Below are 24,001 nucleotides of genomic sequence, written 5' to 3'. Positions count from 1 at the left end.
AGGGCTGGAAAGGCCTGGGGACGACTGAGGCCAGCATTCCCAATGTGAGGAATGCCCATGGGTACCTGCTAGGGGATTTTAGGTGGTTTGCTCCAAATTTGAAGAACTAAGTATTTATTTTAGTAAGAATTAGGATTATAAAATTCAACTGCCTTGTCAATCTCATGATTTACAGCAGTGATATAAAGCCAGTGTCCTAGTCTATAAATAAATTCATTTCCTAAAATGGCACAGCATCTTATTGCCAAGCACTGCTCTGAGGGCTTTACCCACATTAACTCATTTAATCCTCACAACCACCTCGGGAGGAGGATATTATGAGATGGGGAAACTGAGGCACAGAGAGCTTTATCAGCTTGTCAGAGTTTGCAGTCAGTAAGTGGCAGAGCAGAGACTTGACTCCAGCTCTGGGCCACACTCTATTTTGTGTCTTCTCCCTAGTGCTCCTGGCTGGAAAGATGCAAATGACTACAGTCTGGGCAACCTTATCTGGAGGGAGGGAAACTTGAGGCCCAGGGAGTAGCAATTCCATTTAATGAGCACACACTATGTGCAGAGCACCGTGCTAAGTGCTCTCATGGATTAGCCAGTTTAATCCTCACAACAAATCTGTGAGATGGGTGTTTTTATCTTCATTTTACAGCTGGGGCAACAGATTCAGAGAGGTAAAGAAACTTATCCAGGGTCACATAGCTGCCAAATGGGGGAGCTCGGGCTTTAAGTGACACCAAAGCCCAGCCTCTTTGCCCCTACTCTGCACTGGCCCCCTCAGAGAGAGGAAAAAAGGACTTGGTCAAAGTCACACAGCTGGTGGCAAGGCCCTTGTGCCACCCCACCACGCTGTCTCTCCCACGAAATACGTATTTATTTGCTACTACTTGTGACGATTCGCTATTCACTATTTAAAAGCAACAATGCATTTCACTCCTGCCCCCAATGGGTCACAGCCAGGTAGGTGGCAGAACCATCCCATTATTTCTCCCCCAGCCCTTCCCCTGCCTTTCTCCTTCCAAACATATGAGAGAGCTCTCATATGTCCTAACAGAACTTTGGGCCGAGCAACTTAGGAAACCATGCAGTCCAACCTGCTCCCTTCCAGGTGTGAAAACGGAGGACTGGAAGAAGCGGGATGGGGAACCGGGGGTAATGTGGGGCTGCTCTGTCTTCCAGAACCGGGTGAACATGACCTATGAGAAGATGTCACGTGCCCTGCGCCACTACTATAAGCTGAACATCATTAAGAAGGAACCTGGGCAGAAACTCCTGTTCAGGTGAGTGGCCTAAGGGCCAAGGTGCAAAAAAGGAGTAGGGCTGGGGTGGGGGGGTGGAAAGCCCTCTGCGGCTGGGGCAGGGTCTGATTTGCTGCTGGGACCTGAATTCCAGATTTCTGAAGACACCCGGGAAGATCATCCAGGACAAAGGCAGCAGCAGGGAGCAGCTGGAGGGCCAGGAGCAGGACAGGGTGGATTTCAAGGAGGAGATATTGGAAGTCTCTCAGTGAAGGGCAGGTGGACTTCAGGCACCGGGTACCAACAGGGCAGAGACTGATTCTCCCATGAAGGCAGCTAGCTGTACAGGGCCTCCTCTCTCCTCCCAGGGCAGCAGGGAACCCCAGCAGGGTTTTACACTCATAGGATCACAGCTGGTGTCTCAGACCTCAAAGCTGCCCAGGGACCTGGAAGGGCTGAGAACCAGGAGGCCTCACATCCAGGACATTGTGAGGGCACTGTTCTTTGGGTAGGGCAGCCCTGGGCTGGGGGTCACAGGGAGTGAGGTCTCTCCCTGTCCTCCCCATTAGTACCTGCCCAGCTCAGGAGAGGAAGCTGGTCACTGAGCAAACATCCAGCCCAACTCCTTCAATTTACAGAACAAAGCAGAGGTCCCTCACTGAACCTCAACTTTCCTAGTCTGCAAAAGGGCCATGCTCATGAAGATATGCTGATGTATGAAATGGGAAAAAATTACTGTTTTGTCAGTCTTACTAATGATAATAATGACCTAACATTTACATGCCTACTATGTGCCAGGCCTTGTGCCAAGGGTACTACCTATATTTTATCTCATTCAACTCACCTACCAACCCTCTGAGGCTTAAAGATGGGGAAACGGAGGCAGAGGCTTACAGAGCTGGGATGTTTCCCCAGAACCCAGTGCTGTGACCTGTTTTCTTTTAGTGCCTCTGAATGTATTGAGCACTTCTTAGGCAGAGGTCATGGTCCTACCTCTCTGCCTTCATCATCATCACTGAACAGTTCATTTCACCTGGCCCAACACCCTTGTCCTCAGTTTTCAGTCCTGGGGTTACTCTGTGACTATGACTCAGTGAAGATGACCTCCCCACCCCCGCCAGCTTCCTATGCTCCTATACCTGCATCTGCCGTGTGACCATGGGCAGGTTGTTCAATCTCTCTGGAGCCTCACGTTTCTCATCGGCAAAATGGGGATGTGATTCCCGACCTGACCTCACAGGATTCCCAGAAAACTTCAAGAAGACAGGATTTGTGCAGTGCTTGGTGTATGCCAGCTGTGTAAGGAGCTAAGAAAACTCTGCAAACCCAAAGCTGCTCTAAAGCATGAAAATGCCTTTCCTATTGGTTCAGCTTCTCTTTTCAGCTCCCCAGCCCAGGGATGACCCGATGAGGGCAGAGCCTCTGCCCTTGCGACCCCCAGGAAACTAGGGGAGAAAGGGAAGAGAGTGCTTTCACTTCAGTGAAAACTGAACCTAGATTCACATCTTCTTTTTTGGAAGGAGGAAACCACCTCTGCCTCTTGCCTCCAGCATGTCAGGAAACCACCCCCCATCTAGCTGGGCCCAAGCTGGACTTGAGTCACTTCGGAGAGCCTGATAAGGATTCTAGGATTTGGAAACTCAAAGCTGTGACCACTCACGAGCAAGGAAGTCCTGGCTTAGTCCCATCTGGGGCCCTTGACAATTTCACACCAGAAGGGCCAAGCAGGGACCTTGGCAAAAAGGTCCAGCAGGAAAATCCTTGGCCCCTAAAGTTTTCCCTGAGACTATCCCATCTCCTTGACTTTGCCCCAGGATGAACCACAGCTTTCCTCATCATCCCTGGCCCAGAACTACATAACTGGACTGGGAGGGACCGTTGAAATCAACTTGTCCAGCCTCTCTTCTTATAGATAAGGCAGCTGAGGCCAGAGACGGGGAGTGACTTGCCCAAGGACATACAGCCCTGCTCTGCGTGCTGCCTCCTAATGTTGCCTCATTTATTCTTGTCTCGCATCTCACTCATGGGTCTAAGACACAAAGGTTTAAATGAGAGGATGGAGTCATAAGTCTCTTCTTCCAGTTATGATGTTGGCATTTGCCTGCTGGTGTGTTAATGGTTGCCAACAGCTGTGTATCCCAAGAATTATGTCTTTATCGAGGGGGCAGGGGGAGTTAAATCTCACCCAACACTGGGACTGTTGGGGCCAGGAGTGGGCTGTGGGCTTGGATAGGGTCCACTACCTCAGATCCCAGACCCTTGGACTCTCCACTCAGCTCTGGGCTAAGCTATATCTCATTTCTCCAGGCACATTAGGCCCTGGCCTGGGATGAACACCTGGGTACCAGGAATAAAGGGATTTATTCAGCAATTCCTTCCATGAGCATTAATTGAGCACCTGCTATATACCTGGCATCAGGGGAGGCTCTGGGTTTATACCCACTTTTTATATAATTAGATTCCTGAAAAGTGTTGGGTCACTGAAAACAACATTTGTCAAAATGGACTTCCTCACAAATAATTTTAAGAAGCAGGAAACAGAGTCCCACAGTTTGAAAAGTAGCCAGCCATGTCCTTTTTTTGTCCAGATTACATTAATGTCAACAGTAAAGAGTTTATGGGGAAAAAAAGTGAGTATATTAACAAGTTCATGATGCAAGTCACTGTCTCCTGGTCCAGCCATTTACAGCATTAACCCATGGGCTCCATTATGTCCATCTTCTCCTTTATGAATTCTTGCCAACAAAGTCTTTTTCTCTTAAAAGGAAGCTCCAGATATAGCCCTCCCCCACCTCCCCCTGCTTTACTGAGATATGATTGACATATAACACTGCATAAGTTTAAGGTTGTAACATTTAGCCCTTTCTTTAATCCTGGTGGCCCTGCCACGTCTCGGGCTCTTACTGCAGGAAGCCTGGGCTGATGCTGGTGACCCAGTGTCTTTCTCATGCAGGACCCTATTTGTGACAGCCTTTCTTGGCTTCTTCCTCTGGTTCCTCCCTATGATGTTAATTGACATTTTCTACCCCAGTGTTCTCTTAAAAGTTTTGTAGAGACACACAGAAAACACAGAAACTTACAGAGCAAGGTCCTGATGCCTCCGAGCCATCCAGCATCTAATGGTGAACGTGAAGGTGGTCCAGGCTCAGGAGGAGCCTGTCCAATGCTGGTGTCAGGTCCCCTCAGTCCCCTCCTCCGTGCTGGCTTGGCCACTCAGTACGACCTCTGAACTAAGTGGCTCCTGGGACAGCCCCAAGGTTTGGATGGCCAGTTTAAAGCGGGTTGTCCTGAAATCAGAATGTGCATGTTTAAAAAGTATTTTAATCATGATCCTAATTTTTAAAATTCCCTAACCCTTATAAGATAATTGCTCATATGGGGAAGGGTGGGGGAGGCATACAAAGCAGAGCTAGGCCCTGCCCTTGAGTAGCTCACACAGCAGGGAAAGCAGAAGTAGCTGAGCAGACGCTGTCACAGTCCCCAGGGAGAGGTGAACGCAAGGTGGATGTGGGGAAAAAAGTGGCTCTGGTGAATTCTGCTTGGGAAGGGCCAGGGAGGGTGTCCCTAACGAGGATCACACAGGCTTCTGCTGTTTTTCTCCTTCCCTTTTGTGGGGGTGAGGTCTGGAGATATAGCAGCGTGGAGGGCCTTCTCATCATGAGAGGTCAGGGAGAACTCGAGGTGCAGGGGAAACAGAAGCAAGGCTGACTGCAGAGGCCCATCCCTGAGGGAGGACAAAGGGGTCCCTGAGGTTCGTGCTTGGGTCAGCCTGGCTCACTCACACAGGGAAGCTGACCAGGCTTGGGGCTGAGACCCTGAAAAGGTGAGGAGGGAGCCTTTAGGGAGAGGGAGGGGTCATCCTGTGTCTGACCCACGAGGAATGGCAGGGAGAAACTCTCAACAGCACCACCTACACATTACCTACTTCATGAGGCAACTGATGCTGTGAGGAAAGCAACCCCATTGTTTGAAGCCAGTCCACAGGGAGCCTCCAATTGTTCACCCAACAGACTTTACCGAGAAGTGCGCGGTTCCCTGCCCTGTGCTGGGGGCTTCCCTGTAACACGTCACAGGAGCCTGGCTGGCCTCTGATGCCCAGATCTAGGCTTAGGACGGACCATTGATTAAAACTGTGCTCTTTTCTCAGAAATGAAGTGAAACCAGAAGGAGAAACGGTGAGAGGAGCAGCTGGCCCAGAACAGGGGCATGTTCCCCTCAGGGACAGCTGAACCCTGGGATTCACTGTCCAGAGCAGAGTCTGGGGTGGGAGCCGGGGCCCATTTCAGGGTTGTAGGAGGGCTGAGCAGAATCCAACGCTCACTTCAGATGGGGCTGTGCTGGCCCACTGAACTCTCAAATGCCTTTGTTTTGCTCAAATTAAATGTACTCTGTGTGGTAAGGCTAACACATGAAGCTCATTATGACATCTACCGGCAGTTACAAAGGTCTTTGATGATAATAAATGATACAGTAAGACAATAATAGTACAACAAATATAATGAAAATATGCACTTTGGTAGACAAAACCTTTCTGAATTTGATACCCATGGAGCAAAAACATAGAGGTTTTTTTGGGGGGGGGTGTTGTTTGTTTGGTGGTTTCATCGAGACTTATGCAGATTTGAACTCAATTGGGAAATTTTACACCTGGGCAAAGGCAATTCAAGGTTACTCCCAAATACAAATAAGAGTGAACAAATGAACCTCCTCCTTCCCTCCCTCAGGTAGCTTCCCAGGTTATTATCCGAAGAATCTGGAATAAAGTTTGGGAAGGATATGTTCCCTCCAATCCCAGAGACATGCCTCAGCCTGAGTCCTGTTAATAAGTCTTCCCTGTAATGGTGACTTCTCTGATGAGTGCAGGAGTGCCTCTGAGTTCTCACAAACTCTGTGGTGCTCATGAAACTGTCAGAAACTCTATCCTAGCTTCATTGCTTAGGATTCTGGGGACACAGCTGCAGGCTTCTATCCTTGGAAGGGTCTGCAGTTTAAAACCATACCCACCAGGTGGCGCAAAGCCTCTTGTGTTGGTGATGGGACCACTACGCTGACAGCGTCTGTGCTGTGATGGAGAATGCCTGCTCCCTCCTACTAAGATGTGAGAAAAACTTCCCAACTCAGGCATGCTCTGTAAGTAGACATCCAGCCCCTGCTTGAACACCTCCAGTGATGGGGAGCTCACTATCTTTTGGGGCAGAGTTAGTAGCTGGAGTGGGGGTGAAATTGAGGGCACCAAAAAGCTGCCTGTTCAGTGATTATCACCCTTACTCTCCCAACCCACAGGACAATGGTTTCTGAAGTTTCTATCTTCCCAGTCTCTTTGTTGGGAATAATTTACTTCCTCTTATCACCTTACTCCTGAGTAGTTTATCAACTTTCTGAGCAGAGGCCCAGATGAGACCTTTCTGGGATACGGGCCAGGGGTGTGTCAAAAGCCTCTCTACCCTCACTTTACACACCCAGCCCCTGACTATGAATCAAAAGGATTAAGGCTCCCTCAGTTCCTGGTGGCTTTAGTGAAGTCAGCCTTCTGGGCCTAAGTTTCCACATCTGTGAAATAAGTAACAGCATGCTCCGCCCTGCTTACCACATTAAGTTGTTAAGTTTCAAATGAAATAATGTATTCATTTATTTAACAAGTATTTATTAAGCACCTGTGATACTCCAGGCACTGTTCTAGAAAATGGGGAAACAGTAGTAAGCAGATAAGTAAGTGATAAATACAGCATTTGCTGTCAGGTGCTGATAAGCACCTAGAAGGAAAATAAAATACAGCCAAGTGAAGGGGTCTGATTTTAAATTGAGCTGCCAGAGATGTGAAAAGCATGTGAAAACAGGAGTAAATCATCTTCACCTACATCAACTTTTCACCTGTCATCAGCCTGTCCCCCTTCTCTTTGGCCTGTGGTTTCTACCATGAAACTCACGCCTGAGACAGACAGTGCTGTTAGTTTCTGTTATGTGCAACCTAACACAATCCTAATGGGTATGAATAATGAAGACAGGAGCCCAGGAGGAGAAGACCACGTGCCCAGAGCTATCCCTCTCTATCCGGCTCCTTTGCCTGTGGGGGAGCCACAAGCTAAGACCAATGAGATCACAAAGTCTCCTGGACAGACCTCACGGCTCCAGGTTAGGCCCATTTAAACATCCAAACTCAAGGAAGCCCTGTGTATCATCCACAGTGCTCTGGCTAGAAAGCCCCGGGGTTCTAAATATGGCTCTTGATATCCCAGAAATTCAATTAGGAAGGGATTTCCCCTCAGTCAGATGATCACCCACTCCAGCCAGTGACATACTCAGGTTATCAACCCATGTATCAACCACAGTATAGAAAAAAATTTTTTCTTTGTGATGAGACTGTTAGGATTTACTCTCTTAACGGCTTTCACATATAACATACAGCAGTGTTAATTATATTTATCATGTCGTACAGTACCTAGTACTTATTTATCTTATAACTGAATATTTGTACTTTTTACTACCTTCTTCCAATTTTTCCCCCCACCCCCAACACTCTTCCTTTGGTAACCACAAATCTGATCTCTTTTTCTATGGGTTTGTTTGTTTGTTTTTGAAGAGTAAGTGACTGACAAAATTATGTTAGTTCCTGGCACACAACATAGTGATTTGATATTTCTATACTTTTTGAAATGATCACCACAATGTCTAGTTACCATCTGTCACCATACAAAGACGTTACGTAATTATTGACTATATTCCTCACACTGTACATTTCATACCCATGACTCATTTATTTTGTAACTGCAAGATCTGTACCTCTTAATGTCTCTCACCTATTTCTCTCTTCCTCCCCCCCTCCCCTCTGGCAACCACCTGTTTGTTTTCTGTATCTATGATTCTGTTTCTGCTTAGTTATGTTTATTCATTTGTTTTGGTTTTTAAGATTCCACACATAAGTGAAATCATATAGTATTTGTCTTTTCCTGACTGACTCAATTCACTCAGCACAATACCCTCTAGGTCCATCCATGTTGTTGTAAATGGCAAGATTTCATTCTTTTTTATGGCTGAGTAACATTCCTGTGTGTGTGTGTGTGTGTGTGTGTGTGTGTGTATCGCATCTTCTTTATCCATTCTATTGATGGGCACTTAGGTTGTGTCCATATCTTGGCTATTGTAAATAATGAATATCTTTTTCCATCCCTCATCAATCTGTGTGTCTTTAGGTCTAAAGTGAGTCTGTTACAGGCAGTATATGGGTCTTGTTTTGTATCCATTCAGCCACTCTCTGTCTTTTGATTGAAAAATTGAGTCCATTTACATAAAGTAATTGTTGACAGGCATATACTTATTGCCATTTTAAAAACTATATTTGGGTTGTTTCTGTTCTTTTTTGTTCTTTCTTCTTCTTTTGCTCTCTTCCCATGTGATCTGATGACTATCCTTAGTATTATGTTTGAATTCCTTTCTCTTTGTGTGTGTGTATCTATTATAGGTTTTTGGTTTGTGGTTACCATGAGGTTTATATATAACTACATATATAACTATATACATACATATAATATATATAAATTAAAAACTCTGCACAGTCCATGGCCTGCTCTGTATCTTCTAACATCCTCTTACAGATTAAATTGTATCCCCCAAATTCCTATGTTGAAACTCTGACCTCCAATACTTCAGAATGTGACTGTGTTTGGAGATAAGGTCTTCAAAGAGATAATTAAGTTAAAAGAAGGTCATTAGGGTGGGCCCTAATTCAATCAGAGACTGCTGTGTTATAAAAAGTGGAGATCAGGACACAGAGAGACATCAGGGGTGTGTACGTACGCAGAATAAAGACCACGTGAGGACACGATGAGAAGGCAGCTGTCTGCAAGCCAAGGAGACAGACCTCAGAAAACATAAACTCTGCTGGCACCTTCAACAGCCCCAGAACTGTGGGAAAGTAAGTATCTGTTGTTTAAGCCGCCTGGTCTGTGGTGCTTTGTTATGGTAGCCCGAGCAAACCACTACATGTCCTGTCCTGGGTTCTAGCCCTTTAAGCCTTCGTGTTATGGCTCAGTACTTTGATAAATTAGCCTGGGATGATGTTTTAACGCAGGTGATGGAATCCCTCAAATTTCCCTCAATAATGTATCTAAACTTGAAACATGAATCTTCAATGCCTAATCCCTAAACGGGATTGGCAGTGAGGTAATACAGGTATCAGCCCAGCACCCCTCTTGTCATCCTCCTGTTGATAACTGATTTTGCCTCTGGGAGCGGCTCTCCTACTCCATCAAAGCCTCCTGCCCCTGGTGATGCGGGAGAGCCCTCTAACCTAGGCAGGGCCATTGAAAGACACTCATTTCCCTGACCACAGTGATTGGTCCAGAGATGGCACATGACCCAGGAAAGGCCAATCAGAGATCTTCCCTGGGATTTTTCTAACTGGAGCTGGCAGGGAAGTTATCCCCAAACTGGTGGTGGCCATGCCCTCTGCCCTGAGGGGATGCCAGGGAAGCAAGAAGGTGATGTAGGGTCCCGACAGGGTCTGTCCTGTCCAATCGGTGGGATTTCTGAGCTATTTTGATCCCTGCGGATTTTACACACACACACACACACACACACACCATGGAATATTACTTAGTCTTAAAAAAGAATAAAATAATGTCATTTGCAGCAACATGGATGGACCTGGAGATTGTCCTTCTAAGTGAAGTAAGCCAGAAAGAGAGGGAGGGTGACTGAAGAGAGAAAGAGTACAGACACTCAACCTCCCACTAGTGCTGCCAGGGCTGTGGGTTGGAAAGTAGGAGACAAATTGGATAAGTTATTATCATCACATTCTGTTGCCACAACTTTTCTCCCTTACTCTTGAGAAGGGACTGGGAGCTGCTCTGCATTCACATTAGATGAGCACCAAAATCAGCCCAGGCTCCCCCTGGCTTGCTGGTCATTCTGCATTCAATAAACAGCAGCAGCTGGTTGATCAGGACCAACATTTCAGAGAGGTGGAGTGTTTTCTCTTTTTTTAAATTTTATTTTATTGAGTTATAGTCAGTTTACAATGTTGTGTCAATTTCCAGTGTAAAGCACAATTTTTCAGTTATACATGAACATACACTATATATTCATTGTCACATTCTTTTTCACCATGAGCTACCACAAGATCTTGTATATATTTCCCTGTGCTATATGGTATAATCTTATTTATCTATTCTATATATACCTGTCAGTATCTACAAATTTCGAACTCTCAGTCTGTCCCTTCCCACCCCCGCCCCCTTGGCAACCACAAGTTTGTATTCTATGTCTATGAGTCTGTTTCTGTTTTGTATTTATGTTCATTTGTCTTTTTCTGTTCTTTCTTTTGTTTTTAGATTCCACATATGAGCAATCTCATATGGTATTTTTCTTTCTCTTTCTGGCTTACTTCACTTAGAATGACATTCTCCAGGGACATCCATGTTGCTGCAAATGGCGTTATGTTGTCATTTTTAATGGCTGAATAGTATTCCATTGTATAAATATACCACAGCTTCTTTATCCAGTCACCTGTCGATGGACATTTAGGCTGTTTCCATGTCTTGGCTATTTAAATAGTGCTGCTATGAACACTGGGGTGCAACTGTCTTTTTGAAGTAGGGTTCCCTCTGGATATATGCCCAGGAGTGGGATTACTGGGTCATATGGTAAGTCTATTCCTAGTCTTTTGAGGAATCTCCATACTGTTTTCCACAGTGGCTGCACCAAACTGCACAGAATGTTTTCTTTTCATCAACGTTTGATTTTTGTGGAATAACAAATGGTTTTTACTTCATTCTTTGCATTTTTTATGTATTTTTCAAATTTCCTACAGGGACGAGACATCTGATTAAAGGGCTATTAGGAAAACCATAATAAGCATGATTCACGACTACATTGCCCTTTGTCTAGCCTTTTCTCTCTCGTATCTCACATGGCTCCATCAAGGTAAGTATTTGTGAGCTGTATCAGTCAGGGCTCAATGGAAGGAAAACAGAAACTACGTCAGCTAATTTTAGCAGAAAAGGAACCAAGGGCTTACAAAGTCATTCGAAGGGTTGGAGGAGTGGGTTCCAGGTGGGACCTCCTGGAATGTTCCAGAACACCACCACCAGCCAGCAAGGGGGCCACCCTTGCTCTATGAAGGGGGTACCCACATGCTGGGACCCTGCTGATAAAAAAATACACAGCTTCTCTTAACCTTGCATGTTCCAGCAGTAGCTGGATCCACAGAAAGTTGCCCCCTGCTCACTTGCTCCTTCCAAATCGCAGGCCAGAGCATGTAATTGTCAGATCTGAACTCACACCGGAAACTCAAGCTGCAAAAGAGCCTGGGAAACACACTTTTCGGCTTTCTAGCCTGTGAAGTAGAGGAAGAGACACTCGGAGGAGGTTGAGAAGAATATGAATGGGTTCAATCCATCAGGATCATCAAGATTTTAATATTTAATAAAGTTTAAATAAATTTAACATTTAACATATTAAATTAACATTTAACTTGGTTCAATACCTATTTGAGCTAAACAACTGATGGTGCTTTTTTTTTTTTTTTTTTGTATTGGCACTGTGAAATGACTTTTTCCCCATCTGTGGAGTCTACAAATTTACCCCTGAAGCCCTGTCTGTGACACACATCCTTGAAATCTGGAGAAGTGGTTTCCTTTAAGAAGTTCTCATATCTGACTCTGAGTATTTTGCGTTTGGGTGATGCTGAAGTGAATAACTGCTTTCTCTACAGGAAGTGAGAAACTCCTGTGTGTTACTGGAGGCAAGAGTTTCCGAGTATTCTCTTGAGCATAATGAGCACGTCCTGGAGGAAACAATATAACTTGATTAGTCGATTTTTTTTTCAATTAAAGAACCAGCTGCTCAAGAACAAACTCAGATGCCAAGAAGCATTTGAGAAGATGCTTAGTGTCACTAATAATAACTGAACAAAGGCAAATTAAAACGAAAGTGGCTCATCCGATGGACAGCAATGAACAGGTTCAGTGGTGTCGTTGAGTGAGAAGATGCAGCTGTTCTCACAGACCACAGCTGGAGGTGTGAAGGGGTACAAAGTTCTGGAAGGGAATTCGTCAGGTTGACCAAAGATTTAAATGTGTCTCCCTTGTGACCTAACCATTCTACTTCTTAAGAATGTATCTTTCAGAAATGTCCTCACATAACACAAAAATATATTTAGAGAGATTCTCTGAAGCACTGGGTCCTCATCCTCTCCCCTCCCCTCCCTGCCTGCCTAAGTTGAGGTGGGGGGACTGAGAGTTCCACTCTAACTTTTCAAAGTCAGGGAGAAAGGTCATCTGCAGAAGGCTAAGGAGCCAGTGTGGGTAAAATGCAATTTTCTTCACGTCACCTTGTGTGGGAAATACTAGAACGTTGCATAACACCCCTCCATACTACTGACTGTCTCTTGGAGTTCTGAACCCTTTCACACACTAAATTAAAAAAAAAAAAAAAAAAAGAATCTGGGGCTTGAAAGGGAGAAGGGAGACTTTGCTCTTCGGCCAAAAACTCCCTTAAGACAATGTTGTGGAATCACTGCCACAAGAATGTCTTTTTAAAAAAGAAGCAAGTTGTGGAACAGTATATACTGAATGCTCCCATCTGTGAAAATAATAATAGTAATAGTAATAGTAATAGTAATAGTAATAGTAATAGTAATAATAATAATAATAATAATAATAATAATAATGTTGCTGCTGCTAAGCTATTTTCTATTAAAAGTATCCCAGAAGAACATATTCAAAACATGACTCTCTCCCATGTGTGGGGGAGTTACGGGGTCCCTAGTGTTTCAGCTAATAAACAGACATGCATTACTGGAGCAATGTGGTAGCTCTGCTCCCAGCAAAGTTGGCCCAAGAGGCTTGCCTGCCTGTCAATAAAGCTTTTGTTTGGTAAGATAAGACCTTCCAAATCTGTCCTGGACAGCTCATTTTCTGGTTTCCTGGGGGAAGTGGAGTGATCTTACTTGTCAAGTAACCGAGAGCACAGTCACCTGCTAATGCAAAGGGCCACCTCTTCCCTGAAACATGGCTCCTTCCAGGTTGGGCCCTAGTGCCTGAAATCTCCCCATCTGATCCTGGGGAATTTCAGGACCGTCAGAAGGGCCCGGCCCTCAGGTTTCACCTTGCGGGCAACCTCTGCAGGTAGAAACCTGGTCTACTTTGGACTTCAATGGAAAGTCAGTGCTGACTAAGAATGAAAGTCACTAAGGGCAGAAAAAGCTGTGAGGAACACTAGCGATCAAACATGCCTTCAGTTTCCTTGATACTGGCTTCTCATTTTTTACTTCAAGATGAATTATTTTCTCTTTTATTTCATTTTATTTACTTACTTTTTAGGGCCATGAAGGGAACATTCTGAAATGACAGTATGGTACTGTCATCTGTCTGGCACACACCCCTTCTGCTGGACAATCAGGCAATTAAAGTGAATGCTCCCGAGTGCTTCTTCCACCAGGAAGGGGAATATCCCAGTGGGTTCCTGACTCAGAGGAGACAGGCAGCTGAATCATGAGCCTGGGTTACAGTAAGCTGGGTGGGGGTACCAGGACCTGGAGACCCAGACTGCTGAATGGCTGTGTGTGAAAGAGTATGTATTAGTTCCCTGTAGCTACCCTAAGAAATTGCTACAAACTCGGGGGCTTAAAAAGACAGAAATGTACTCTTTCACAGGAGGCCAGATGTCCAAAATCAAGATTTCAACAGGGTTGGTTTCCTCTGGAAGCTCTGAGGAAGAATTCATTCCAGGCCTTCCTTCTAGATTTTTAAAAAATATTTATTTAATCCATATCTCTTCAAGTTTTGTGTGTGTGTGTTGGGGGAGAGAGGTAATTAGGTTTTTATTCATTTATTTTAATCGAAGTACTGGGGATTGAACCCAGGGCCTTGTGCACGCTAAGCACATGCTCTACCACTGAGCTCTGTACCCTATTCTCCTTTCTCCTAGATTCTAGTGGTTAATCCTTGGCATCCCTTGGTTTGCAGATGCTTCACATCAATCTCTGCCTCCATCTTTACATGGCCATCTTCTCTCTGTGTGTCTCTCACAATCTCCTTATGCCTTTCTTTTATAAAAACATTTGTCTTTGGATTTAGGGTCCACTCTAAACTTAGGATGATCTCATTTTAAGATCCTTAACTTAATTATATCCGCAAAGACTTTTTCTGAATAAGGTCACATTCAGAGATTCCAGGGTTTAGGACTTGGACTTACCCTTCTAGGAGTCATTGCTCAACCCACTACGTAGAGGGACCCACTGAGACCAAGGGCAGTTGTTGTTCTCATTGTCCTTGAGCTACAGCAGTTATTTACAGCATGTTGCAAATTTCTCTCTGCCTAATAATTTGCATAATCTCCTATCTGTAAAAGAGGTCCCAGTTCCTAGAGACTAAACTGCATCCTTTCATCAAATTCAGACCTGGCAGGAAGATGGGTGTAATGAAGCACATTTGCAGAAGTAACAGGGATGCTGACTGGAGTTAAGAAATAGACACTTTGGGGCACGTGGCCACCTCCAAGGAACAGGGCCTTCTCGAATCTCCTCTCCCCTCCTCTGCTCCCCTCCCCTCACTCCCAGGCCTTATGCTAATGGGGATCTCTCTCCCCCACAGCTCTCCCAGATGGGAAGATTTGATTTGGGTTTGTTCAGTGGCCAGAAAGCCAGAGTCACTGCTTGGTGTTCTCTTTGGGAGGGAGGTCTTGATAAAGAGGGCCTGGCCCGCACAGCCAGAGTTTCTCTGTGAACCTGAAACCCAAGGTGACAGGTTTGAGGCCCCATGTGGATAGGAAGGAAGCTTTCTGTGAGGCACAGCAACCTGGAAGCTGTCACTGGGGGAGATACTCCAGGAATCCTCCCTTCAAACCTCCTTTGCTAGAGGCGAGCCATTTCTGTAATTCGCCTGGTGGGGACCAAGCCAGGGAAATACTGTTAACTAATTTTCAGTAATAATAATACACATTTACCATAGAAAAGTTGGAACGTGTGGCAAAGAATAAAAAAATAAAACCACCTATAATTCCATTTCAAAGGAAAGTCATTTAAAATATTAGGTGGTTGTATTTCCATTTTAAAAAACATATGTGTATGTTTTAACATCATTTGGATTATTCTGCTTAAGGAGTTTTATATTCTGATTTTTCTACTTAATGTTGTGTTATAACATATATAAATGGAAGTAAACAGTGTTACTGTTTAACAATGAAGTTAAACATTTATTATGTGCTTATTGATTACTTTTAAATTTGTATTTATTTTTGCAACCTTTATAAAATAAGGAGAGTGACATTGCCTGTATTATTTGTTGCAAATAATTTTTTTCTAGTTTGTTTGTCTTTTAACCTTTTATGGTGGTTATGATGTGCAGAAGTTTATAATTTTGACTTAGTAAAGTCTATCATTTTTTGTGCCTCCTCTCATTATTATTGTTGCTGTTGTGGGTGTTTTTTTTAATTTTAACGTTCCTTTTATTAAACCATGTACACTACTGAAATCTAAAGAAACCATAAGAGTTTACAGGAACATAACCAAGACTGATGTCATTCATTTAATATGAGGCTTCATATACTGAAACAATTTATCTTCATTATAGAGCACAGAACCTTAAATTTTTGAAAAGCTAAATAAAATAGTATACCTAATTTCAAATCTGTTCCATGAACATGTCTTTAATAAGCATTTGAATTAACACATTGTAAACCAATTATACTTAAATAAAAAAAAATTTTAAATAATCATCTGACATACTTTTAGATGTTATACAAATAGCAAATAACAATAACTAACAAAACAAAATAATTTTATTCAACTAAAAAAAAAGTTTGAAACTCTAGTCTGTTGTATTTTTTTTTTTCAGTAACACAGTAAATGCTACAAATTATTGGGTCTAGGCTTCCTGAGCATCTGGAGTATCCCTGTATGCAATGAAATAATGTAAATATAAAATGTTATTGTTGAACTATTAATTGCATAAGGCAAAAATACAGACTTCACCATAGCAAAGATGACTACTAGCTTTGGTTACTATTAGATTCAACCATCATTCATTCACCAAATTTTCTTAGTACCCACTACAAGCCTGGCACTATTGTAGGCACTGGGTATACAATGAATTAAAAAAAAAAGTTTTTAATCTCTATGAAACTTGCATTCTGTTATGGGAAACAGACAAAACAAACATAAAAAATAAGAATTATAAATGTAGTAAATGCTATTAAGGAAACAAACAAGGCTTTGCTACAGATTAGTCTTTGAAAGATGAATTGTGAACGTTTAAAACCTAAAAATGAAAAAATTCATTAAAAGTTACATCAAGATGACATAGATTCTACAGACCTTTGCTAATGCTAAGAAAACTGCAGGCATTGCCCATGAGAACAGAGACCAATGTTTCATTGTCAAAGCTGTTGGATGGCATTACTTTTCAATATAGTAGCCTCAGAAAATAATTACCCAGTTTCACAGAGTTAAAAAGCATGTAAACACAGTACTTAAAAAAACAAAAACAAAAACAAACTAAGAGGAGCCTAAGGAAACAGGGAAATCAAATGTAATCTGGTATCCTCAATTGAATGCTTAAACAGAAAAAAAAAACTAAGGAAATCTGAATAAACTATAGACTTTAGTTAATAATGCAGAAATATTGGTTCATTAATAACAACAATGTACCATCCTAATATAAGATGTTGCATTTATACTAATTTGTAGTAATTTGGAGGTAGTAACAAAAGCTCTGAATTTGGAGGTAGTAATAAAAGCTCCGAATTTCTATCAGTTATCTTCTTTTCAACCAAAAGAAATAAATGTTTCCCACAGTCTAATCTAAAATACCTGATGACTGTCCCATGACTTGGGAGGAACTAATCTCTCAATGTCTCAATTTTAAAGATGGTCAGGAAAAGTGTGAGAAAAACAATGGATGATGATAATCTCTAAATTGTAGGGTGTGAAGTTTGCATATTACAGCATAAAATTGGAGTTACCACATGAAGTGATTTTAGAGATAGCCATCACGAAATTGCAATCTTATATCTAATACAAAGTACAGAGACAGCAGAAGCCTCACTAGGTAAATAATAATTTCACTCATCAGAGACTATGGACTATCAACCATAAAAGAATCATTTAGCCAAAATGGTATTACACATTTAAATCTAACTTAAATATCTAGATGATGAATCTATGCCTTCTCTATTACTCCCTAACCCCAAAGGAAATCCTACAAAACAAAGATGTTCGTTATTCTAAAGTCCTCTCACACAGGAATCCTAAATTTGTAACTGGAAAATACCCCAAGAGGAAATGGAATGATTAACACGTCCCAGTAATTTCTGTTCGCATGACAGTGACGAGAATCAGGTGAGACGTGAAAAATTCCAAGTAAAACGATCAAGGTAAGCATCTGGCAGAGATGGGGAAAGCAAATGACACCGCCAAAGAACTGTCAGGGATTAAAGTTAAGAGAAGAAAAAGAGGTTTCCAACAAGACACAGCCAAACCCAAGGGGGCAAAAATCGCCACTACCGCCGCCACTCCTTCACGCCCCATCTACCCCCTCCTCAAGTCTCCTCCAAATATATATCCTCTGCAACCCAGACCAACTCCCCACCCAAGTGAAAACAATCCAAGAATCTTCTAGGACCCCCCACTTTCCCTCCAAACTTCTCGGGGCCAAGCCTCCGCGGAAAACAACGCTCAGATCCCACCCGCCGCGCGCCCGGTTGAAAGGGGCCGGTTCTCCCGAGTGGGGCTTCCCGGGTGGGCCGCACACGCCTGACGAGCTGGGAAAAGAGCACGGGACGAGGGTCGGGCTCAAGGAGGGGAGCTGGGGTTGTGGGACGACGGAGACGGAGGAAGAAAGGGATGGACAGGAGGCCGGGACTGGGCGGGGTGAGGACAGCTCGACGGGAGAGGCTGGGCTCCGGGGAAAGGAGCCGGCGGAGTCGGGGACGCAAAGGTCAAAATCCGCCTGACGGATCTGGCGAAGAGGAGCCGGTGGCTAAGGAGGTCGGCGAACACGGGCAAGGGCTGCGGGGTGCAACGGAGCGCGAACGCGAGGCCCGCACGGAGCCTCCGCGCGGGGAAGGGCCGCACGGGGCTGGGGGGCGCGGGGAAGCCGCACACTCACCGCTCTGCGCCCGCAGGAACGCCGGCTTGAATTTCCTCCGCAGAGTCCCGAAGTCTCTCCCCGCGGACATGGTGGAGCCGGAGGAGCTGCCGCCGCCTCGGCCCAGAGACCTCCGGGACGACGCTGCTCCAGCCGGTTGACCGAGAGGCTAGAGGAAGGGCGGGCGCCGAGCTCTCTCGGGCCCTACTGGGCCCGGCGGCGGAGCCAGGCTGGAGGGCAGGGCTCCTCCACACAGACCCGCAGCCGCCGCCGCCGCCTCCCCTCGGAGTCGCCCAGCACCGAGCGAGGCCCGCGGCTGCGACGGGAAGGGGGCCGTGCTGGAGGTGTGCTCGGCGGTCCCAGGGCTGGAGCCATTCCCTTCTCAGCAGCCCACTGGGGTGAGGGTGGCGCAGCCGGAACGCAGACGCGCCCGGGGCGCCTCACACGCGGCGCCTGAGCGTCGCCGCCGCCGCCGCCGCAGCCCGACCCGCCGAGTGCGCGAGCCTCCCGCGCGGCGCCCCGCCAGCCTCATTATTTTTATTCTACGAAGTCTTTCATCCAAATTTAGTTATCTGCGTATTATTTTAGGTTTTTTTTTAAGTGGCATTATTGTTACATGTAATGCTTTAATGTATCTGGAAAGTATTTTACACTACAGTATAAAGTGTAGATCTGAAATGATCCTCTGACTTCCAGGCTGTTTTTCCAACACCATTTGCCGCATAATCCCCTCTTCTCGTTGGTTGGTGAGCTTTCTTTCTCAGTAAATTCGTATGTTATTTGGAGTAGTTTCAGAGTTATCTACTTTTTTTGGTTTGTCCATTAGTTCTTGGTGATACAACCTTGTTTTATTTCTGTAGCTTTATGATACATTTAATATCCAGCAGAGAAAATGTCCCTTCCTCATACAACTTATTTTTCTTTAACAAAAATTTTGTAGTAAACTCATCTGTTAATTTCCCAGTGAAATAAAGCCAGGGAAATTTTGTCAATTTCTAAATTCTAATTGTGTCACATTCTTTTAAATTGTAATTGGAAGTGAAGTGTGATGAACTATGAATTAACCAACAGAGATTTGAATTCTTTTCATTAGCTTTCCATTCAAGAATATGGATGTTTCTGTATTTTGTTACATCTTTTATATAGCTTATGGATCTAATACAGTTCTTAGAGGTAGTTAGAATATTTAAAAATTGCTATTGTGGCTGGAATATTTTCTGCCATCACACCTTCTAACTGGTTATATAGAAATATAGTAAATAGTAAATAGAAAATATAGTAAGTAACAGTAAATAGAAAAACTTTTTGTGTGGATTTACTTTGCACACAGGCTCTTTTGTGTTCAAAAATTTTGAGTTGGTTCCAATTTTCTGGCTGTATAATTATATTTTTACAAGTGATAATATTTCCTTCCTATACCTGTATCTATATCATCCATATCTATATAAAGGATTTCAATCTAACATGAATGAAAATATGAAATGGGAAATCTCACACATGTGCCCTCAGAAGAACAGAACTTAAGCAGAGAGACTGATTGCCATTAAATGCCTGATTTACAGAAGACTGAGACTTATCTCCTTATCAATGAATATTCACCAAGAATATCTCCCCATCCTCAAGCCAATGAACTTACTGCTTGGACTCTGGCTGGATTTCCCCCTTTTTGTACTCCTTGCTCATAAATAGAGCCCACCCCAAACCCTCAGTGGACTCACTGTATCTTGCTATAGCATGCATTTCCTGAGTTGAAATTCTTCTGCTACTCCCAAATAAACTCAAATCTCTGGTAATCTGAGATTGCCTCAGTTTATCTTCTTATTTAGGTTGATGTTCAATGATGTCAGAAGTAGGATCCAAAGGAGATAACCCCTGGAGGGGCAGTGACTCTCAGAATTGAGAGAGGGACCTGCACTGAGCCCCTTGAGCTCGATGCTTCTGAGAGTCACCTTCTGCTTCTGGTTGGATGAGTCTCCTCTCAGATTTCAAGCTCCCTCCTTTTGGTCAAGTTCTCTGACTTTATTCTGGATTTCAATAAAAGCAGATTGTCCTTCTGGTGCATGCTCTTTTGGTTTCTGAATTAGAATGCATTTGGTTTAGATTTAAACTTGTGGATTTTCCTGAAAGCAAACCGGAAACTAAAATTGGTGGCCACGGATTGAGCACCTAAATGCTGCCAGAGCACTTACCACCTATATATGAGAGACAACCATGTTCGAAGTACAAGACTCCTGTTTAAGAACAAGGTGGTCACAGATGAGCAAGTTTCATAATAGGTTGCTTACCACGCATAGGAAAATTCTGGGCAGTGAGGAACACCTCATCACAGGTTGGACAAATTGGGCAAAGGCTGTCTGCCAGGAAAAAGAAGTATCTCATAAAAGTCACACTGTGAAACAAAACCCATGTCCCAACCCCAGGCATACCCCTTCAGCTATCTATGAGTGTTTTTTCTTTGCTCTTAAATAGCTATGTGAGAATGGCTAGGAGTGGAATTGCTAGTCCCTGGGGAATATGGACACCAGTTTTTACTAATATTGTCTGATTGTTGTCCAGAATGGCTGCAGTAGTCCACATGCCCCCTCCCCCAGCGAAGCATGGAAGTTCCTGTATCCCCACAGCCTCATTAACATTCAACACATCATAGTAATATAAGAAACCAGGTTAAGAAAAACAACAACGATGAACCAAAAACATAACCTAGCATTGTAGAAAACCCACCCTCCCTTCCACTTCCTGGAGGCAATTGGTCCTACTTAATTTCTACCTTCAGTTTTTCTAGTGGTTACTTTTATTTATCTGAATAATATTTTCGATATTATTTAAGATAAATAATTCTTAACACAAAAAAATAAAGTGTCCTTTCATGCCTAGTTTAAAAAATTCCCATTAGGATTTCTTAGAGAAATTGTCAACCTATTGACATAGTTCCTTGATAGTAACAATTCCTTAATCTTAAAACATCTTGGATTTCTTAAATATAGTCTACAGGATGTGATGGCTAAGTCATTTAATGCACTTGCAAGTTTAATTTTCTGCTTGATATTAAGAAATACTGTTACATTATTGCTCTAAGTAATCCTACTATATCCCTGACAGTGACTTGGAAAACCCAAAGCATGTGACCCTCAGTATTAATCAGGGTTAGCAAACTACGGTTTGTCACCTATTTTTGTATGTCCTGAGAGCTTTTGAGAGTAGTTGTTACATTTTTAGATGGTTGAAAAAGATTTTTTTTAGGAATAATATTTCATGACCTATGAAAAGCATATGCAATTCAAACTCAATGTCCATAAATTCTGGGGGGACACAGCCACGCTTATTTGTTTACATGTTACCTATGGCTGCCTTTTCGCTCCAACCAGGGAGTTGAATCATGGCAACAGACATCATATGGCCCACAGAACTGAAAATATTTACCATCTGTTCCTTTACATAAAACCTTTGCCAACGCCTGGTAGAAATGATTCAATCAACAAAACTTTGTGGAGAAAATACTAGTAACAGATGTGCTGTTCTGCTCTGGGTGTTTACTGTCCTGCTAGGGAGACAGCCACAACCCAACGTGACAAGTGCTGGATGGGGCAGCATAGGGGCATCCAGGGGGATAGAGCAGAGGCCTCTGAGCCACACTAGGGAGACCAGGGAAAGCTTCCCAGAGCTGGTAATGTCCGAGCAGAGACCTGCAGAGTGAGAAGGAGCAGGTCATGTGAAGATGGATGAGGGCAGGTAGCAGGAAGAATGTTCTGGGCAAAGAGAACAGCATGTCCAGTGGCCTGAGGGATCATGTTGTTGGAGGAACTGGGAGATAGGATCATTTGCATGACTGGGGAGTGAGGAGCTGGGGTTTCGGTACAGCTCTGTCCAGTGTCAAAGCTAGGCTATCATGATGGTCACCTGAGTTACCCACTTCGAGTGGAGACCCAGAAACAACTGAGGAGGAGGAGATTCTGGGAGTCACTGGGAGGAGTCAGGGGAGTGTGGGTGGGGATTGAGATTCATTGAGCACTTTAGCCACAAGACCTAAATTCAGTCATTTTGCATGCGAACCAAAAGAATATTCTGAGACTATTTTCTGGTCGAGGGACTTTGGTCCTCAGCCCTCCCCTGGCTTGGGAAAGAGTGAGGTCACAGTCTTTCAGATATCTCTCACTGAGAAGGAAGAAGACATCTCTCCAGGAAACTCAGCAGGTGGGAAGCCCAAACTCCGGATAGGCTGGACCTTGAACTGGTGGATTCCAGGCAGAGGGTGTGGCCCTGGCAAGGAGAGTGTGTTCGCACTCTTGATCTTTGCTCCTGCAAGTCACCAAAGGCACTCTATTTCCATAATGCAAATTATCTTGCCAGGCTGGGGGCAGAGTTCTGGGAACTGGAGTTCCAAACAGACAGGTTTAATTGTCTCATGTAAAAATTCTCCTTCTCTTAAATATGTCCCTCAGAATTGCTCTACCTAGGGCTGCTGAGACTTGGGGCTCTCTTGTTCTCACCCCTCTTATTGTGATACCTGCCTTTTCACTTAAGACCAGGTTTATCTTCTGTGTCCCTGTGTTACATACCCAGGCCACACAAGAGGGTAAATAGTCTTTTTTTTTTTTTTATTGTAGTCAGTTTACAATGTTGTGTCAATTTCTGGTGTACAGCACAATACTTCAGTCATATAGGAACATACATATATTTGTTTTTATATTCTTTTTAGCCATAAGTTATTACAAGATATTGAATATAGTTTCCTGTGCTATACAGTATAAACTTATTGTTTATTTTATATATAGTAGTTAGTATCCACAAATCTCGAACTCCCTGTTTATCCTTTCCCACCCTGTCCTGCGCTGGTAACCATAAGTTTGTTTACTATGTCTGTGAGTCTGTTTCCGTTTTGTATGTAAGTTTGTCTTTTTTTTTTTTAAGATTCCAAATATAAGTAATATCATAGGGTATTTTTCTTTCTCTTTTTGGCTTACTTTACATAAATAGTCTTTCTAAACAAACAAATATACAGACTTTTGGGGAAAAAATTATCCATTTTGGGAATATACCACCGTTTATTTACTCTTCTTATTGTTATGGGGCATTTGAGTCTTTTCAAGTTCTTGAGTTTCTGTCTATTATATGTAATGCTGATATAAACAATCTTTTAGTGTTGTTTTGAGGGAGGTTGTGCCTGCATTTCTGTTGTGTGTGTGTATCTAGGGGTGGAGGTGCTGGGTCACAGGCTAGGTGTCTCTTCAGCTTTACTAAACATTGCCACTCAATTTTCCAAAGTAGCTATACCATTTTCCACTCCCACCAGCAGTATATGAGAGGTCGGGTTGCCCCATATCCTCTCTGACACTTGATATTGTCAGTCTGAAAATTTACAACTACAGCTGCACACAGCAAGCAGTATGGCTGAATCTCACAAACCTGAAATAGAGTGAGAAAAAAAAAAAAAACAGAGATAAAAGAAAACATGCAGTCTAATTCCCATTCATATAAGTCCCCCAAACAGGCAAAATAATCTAAGCTGTGAAGTCAGGACAGTGGTACCCATGAGAAGCATGAAGGGGTTTCTAGGGTGCTGGTGATGTTCCGCATCTTAATCTGGGTGCTGGGTACACACATTTATTCCCTTTGTGAAAATGCATCAAGCTGTGTAGTTGTGATTCATGCACTTTTCTGTGTGTTATATTGAAATTAAAAATTCAAAAA

General features: G+C 43.5%; 1 protein-coding gene across 6 annotated transcripts in view; it reads left to right on the top strand.

Moving 5' to 3' along the window:
- Positions 1 to 15,626, top strand: part of ETV7 (ETS variant transcription factor 7) — a 30,194-nt gene extending 14,568 nt beyond the window's left edge. For 2 of the 6 annotated variants that reach the window (XM_010949002.3, XM_010949005.3), the window contains 2 exons: positions 1,171 to 1,271; positions 1,384 to 15,626. In XM_010949002.3, coding sequence (XP_010947304.1) covers positions 1,171 to 1,271; positions 1,384 to 1,501 — 219 coding nt within the window. In that variant the 3' untranslated portion in view covers positions 1,502 to 15,626. The remainder of the gene's footprint in view (positions 1 to 1,170; positions 1,272 to 1,383) is intronic. The other 4 variants (XR_012501110.1, XM_074348581.1, XM_074348582.1 and 1 more) reach the window with 4 other exon arrangements.
- Positions 15,627 to 24,001: the final 8,375 nt, after the last annotated feature.

This window comes from Camelus bactrianus, chromosome 20 (assembly GCF_048773025.1).
Source record: "Camelus bactrianus isolate YW-2024 breed Bactrian camel chromosome 20, ASM4877302v1, whole genome shotgun sequence".
Lineage (NCBI taxonomy): Eukaryota > Metazoa > Chordata > Mammalia > Artiodactyla > Camelidae > Camelus > Camelus bactrianus.
Note: the sequence above shows the minus strand (reverse complement) of the source record. Positions and strands in the feature narration are given on the sequence as shown.